Genomic DNA, 3057 nt, shown 5'->3' with positions numbered 1-3057 from the left:
GGTAGATACAATGAATAAAATGTATTGGCTGCACTAAAAGCTATGACGATTCATGTTTGTCATACCATGTTATATTTTAAAGGGAAATTGGAGTTAAAAATACTTGATCGTGATTCTGTTCACCGCTCTGCAGTTTACATGTGAGGCTGTTTCCTCCCAGAGCAGTTGTGAAGCAAAAGGCGCAAAGAGATATTTTTAAAAAGACAGTTCAGGAACACTATTGACAGTTCAGGAACACTATTGACAGTTCAGGAACACTATTGACAGGGACTGTGGGTCGCTTTTGACCCGAGCAGTAACTGCTGATCAGCTGTCCCAGGCCAGGGCGTGAGGGTCGTGTGGTTCTGAAGATGAGGCAGGAAAAATGCGCCCCTTGGACCGGGACAAGGTAGAAGCACCGGCGGAAGTGGAAGTTTTGGGGCCCTAGGAAGATTTGGAGCAGTTCCTGCTTCCAGTCATCCGTGGGGTGCGGGAGGATATGGTGGCTCTCCCACGAGAGTGTACCTGAGGACCAGGAGTGAGTTGTGGAAGATGGATAATATGCTCATGCAGATAGAAATGCAGGTGGAGACCTCGGAGGAGAAAGCCTTGAATCACCTTCAGCATCCCAGTGGGGAAGCTGATGAGAGAGTGCCAGAGTTGTGCCAGAAGGTGGAGGAGAAAGCCAAGGCGATTGCGAAGATGGCAGATTTGATGGTGGAGCTGGTTTGGCAGATAGAGAAAAGCAAATCGTCTTGAAGGAGGGTTGGCTTTCACAGCTGATGGACTCTGGTCCGCTGGTAAGGATGGGCGGATACCTGGAAGAAACTGAAACCGCTCATTTTCTCTATTCAGTTTTTGTATGTTTTTTATTCCCATGTAACAATGTCCCTTAGGGTCAGTGGCTGGTGACCTTGATATGGGTGTAGATTGTCAAATGTATTTGGTTCCTAAAAATAACTTTCTTTTGAGAAATACTCTCATAAGGGAAACAGGGCTTAATCAAAACTCGTTTCAGTTTATTTTTGTTACTTTGCAGTGTTTTGGAAATGTTGGGCATGGCCTTGTATTTTGTTGTTATCATGTGACCTGATTGTTTTCTGGAACTTTGGAACACCCGTGTGAAGACTTGGGGTCAGAATCTTCCAACTTTAGAGGTGCAGTGGAAGGCACTACTTGGATGTAGCTGGTGAAGCAATGTAGGAATGAGATTGCTTTGGATAAGACTGGGAAAAACCAAAAGAGAGTTGGAGATGGAAGACAGTGGGCACGTTTTGGAACTTGAATACCTCTGTGAGACAAAGGAGGAGAGCTATGTTTTGTGGCATATTGTCTCGTGTTTATTGTATAACCTGTCAGGTGCGTTTATTTAGACAACCTATCTGACCCTAAACGACAAAGAAGTTTGAATAGGGAATGATGGAGCGCACTTTACTATTGTAATATCCTCACACATTACAGAGGTTTAAGAGTATGGCGTCAAAGAGACAATCTACCAAGAGCCTTGAGAGCCTGGAGAAAGGAAAAGGCATATCAGGGCCCATAAAGTCCCTTCTAGGTCACCAGGGCAGTAGATCTGACTAGGATTTGAGGTCAAAATCAAACATGTAACAAGTGTTCATTTGCCTTGAAAAACAAAGACCTAAAAAGCCTTAAAATATTTTTTTGTTTTTGTGCAGATGACCAAAGCACCTATGTGTGTTAATAAAAAAAATCATAAATAAATTTCTTTTGAAATGGAAAAGAAATTTCATCGTAATTTCGTGATTTAAAACACGAGTATTTTTTTTGGAGATTATTAGGAAATAAGATTCAGAAATTATGATGCAGGCTTTAGAAGGAATTGAAACCAAGCAAATATGATTAATTAAAAAAAAAAAATCCCAGCGCCCCGTTGAGAGTGGTCCCCTCTCCAGGGGGCAGCAGAGACGCCCAGAAGAAGACGGAGATGTCGATGACCCGGGAGATGATGAGTTGGTCCGGACAGTGCCGGCGCCGGGCGCAGTATTGCTGCCCGAGGGGCGGGTTGGAGGGGCGGTCTGGGATCGCGGCCGGAGAAAGAGGCGAAGAGGTGACTTCACAGATAAGCTTTTATAGGCACCACTCTCCGCCCGCCGGACGGGAGGCGGGGTGGCAGCCCGATTAAAGAAGCAGCCTGGAAGGAAGGAAGAAGCGAGGGAGGGACGGAACAGTTGGAGGAGGAGCAGCGAGCTGGGCTGCGGCGACCGGCGGAGGAGCGGCCCCCGCGAGGCCACGTTTTGTTTTTGTTATTTTCCATCGAAATAGTTCTCGCAGGCCCTTCCAGAGAACCGATCGCGCCGAAGCCCGGGAGCCCCGACCTTCCAGGTGACAGCTGGTCACCCTGGTAGGAGTCAGCTCCGCCCCAAGTCACCCCCTCCGGCGCACAGCCCATTCCCCGCCCTGCCTCCCAGTGCCCGCCCGGGGCGAGCGCGGCGGCCGCAACGGCTCTGCAGCGCTGGAACTGGCGGCGACCGGCGGAGGCGCGGGGCCCTCGGCGTTGTCCTCTGACCCAGCGGAGCCGCGGACGAGGAAGGGGGAAGTGCGGCCCCAGGCTCGATCCGGAGAAAGGAGGATAGCGATTTAACCCGCCCTCTCCTGCCAGTCCTGCTGCCGGGCGCTCCCCGGGTGCCCGCCGCCAGAGCCTGGGAGCCGCGCCCGAAGTGCCGCATGGGGCAGGGCCACTAAAGCGCGGAGTTCGGGGTCGCGCCGAGGCGGGCGCAGGGGCCCAGCGCGGCTGTTGGCACAGTTTCGGCGGCGCCTTCAACGCGAGAACTGGGGGCGCGGCGCGCCGATCCGGCCGCCTCCGTGCCCTCGGGAGGCGCGAGTTATGGAGCCCCCCAGTTGCCTTCAGGATGAGCCGTTCCCGCACCCTCTGGAGCCCGAGCCGGGCGCCACTGCGCAGCCTGGCCAGGGGAAGCCGGGAGACAAGAGGTTCCGGCTGTGGTACGTGGGAGGGTCGTGCCTGGACCGCAGGACCACGCTGCCCATGCTGCCCTGGCTCATGGCCGAGATCCGCCGGCGCAGCCAGAAGCCCGAGGCAGGCCGCTGCGGGGCGCC

General features: G+C 52.9%; 1 protein-coding gene across 1 annotated transcript; it reads left to right on the top strand.

Moving 5' to 3' along the window:
* Nucleotides 1-364: 364 nt before the first annotated feature.
* LOC112405534 (MORF4 family-associated protein 1-like 1) lies at nt 365-738 on the top strand. Its single transcript, XM_024753968.1, is given in 2 exon segments — nt 365-497; nt 500-738. Coding segments are annotated over 2 exon segments (372 nt in total).
* The last annotated feature ends 2319 nt before the right edge of the window (nt 739-3057 follow it).

This window comes from Neophocaena asiaeorientalis, unplaced genomic scaffold (assembly GCF_003031525.2).
Source record: "Neophocaena asiaeorientalis asiaeorientalis breed wild unplaced genomic scaffold, Neophocaena_asiaeorientalis_V1.1 scaffold212, whole genome shotgun sequence".
Lineage (NCBI taxonomy): Eukaryota > Metazoa > Chordata > Mammalia > Artiodactyla > Phocoenidae > Neophocaena > Neophocaena asiaeorientalis.
The sequence above is the reverse complement of the archived record's forward strand: the minus strand, read 5'-3'. Positions and strand labels throughout refer to the sequence as shown.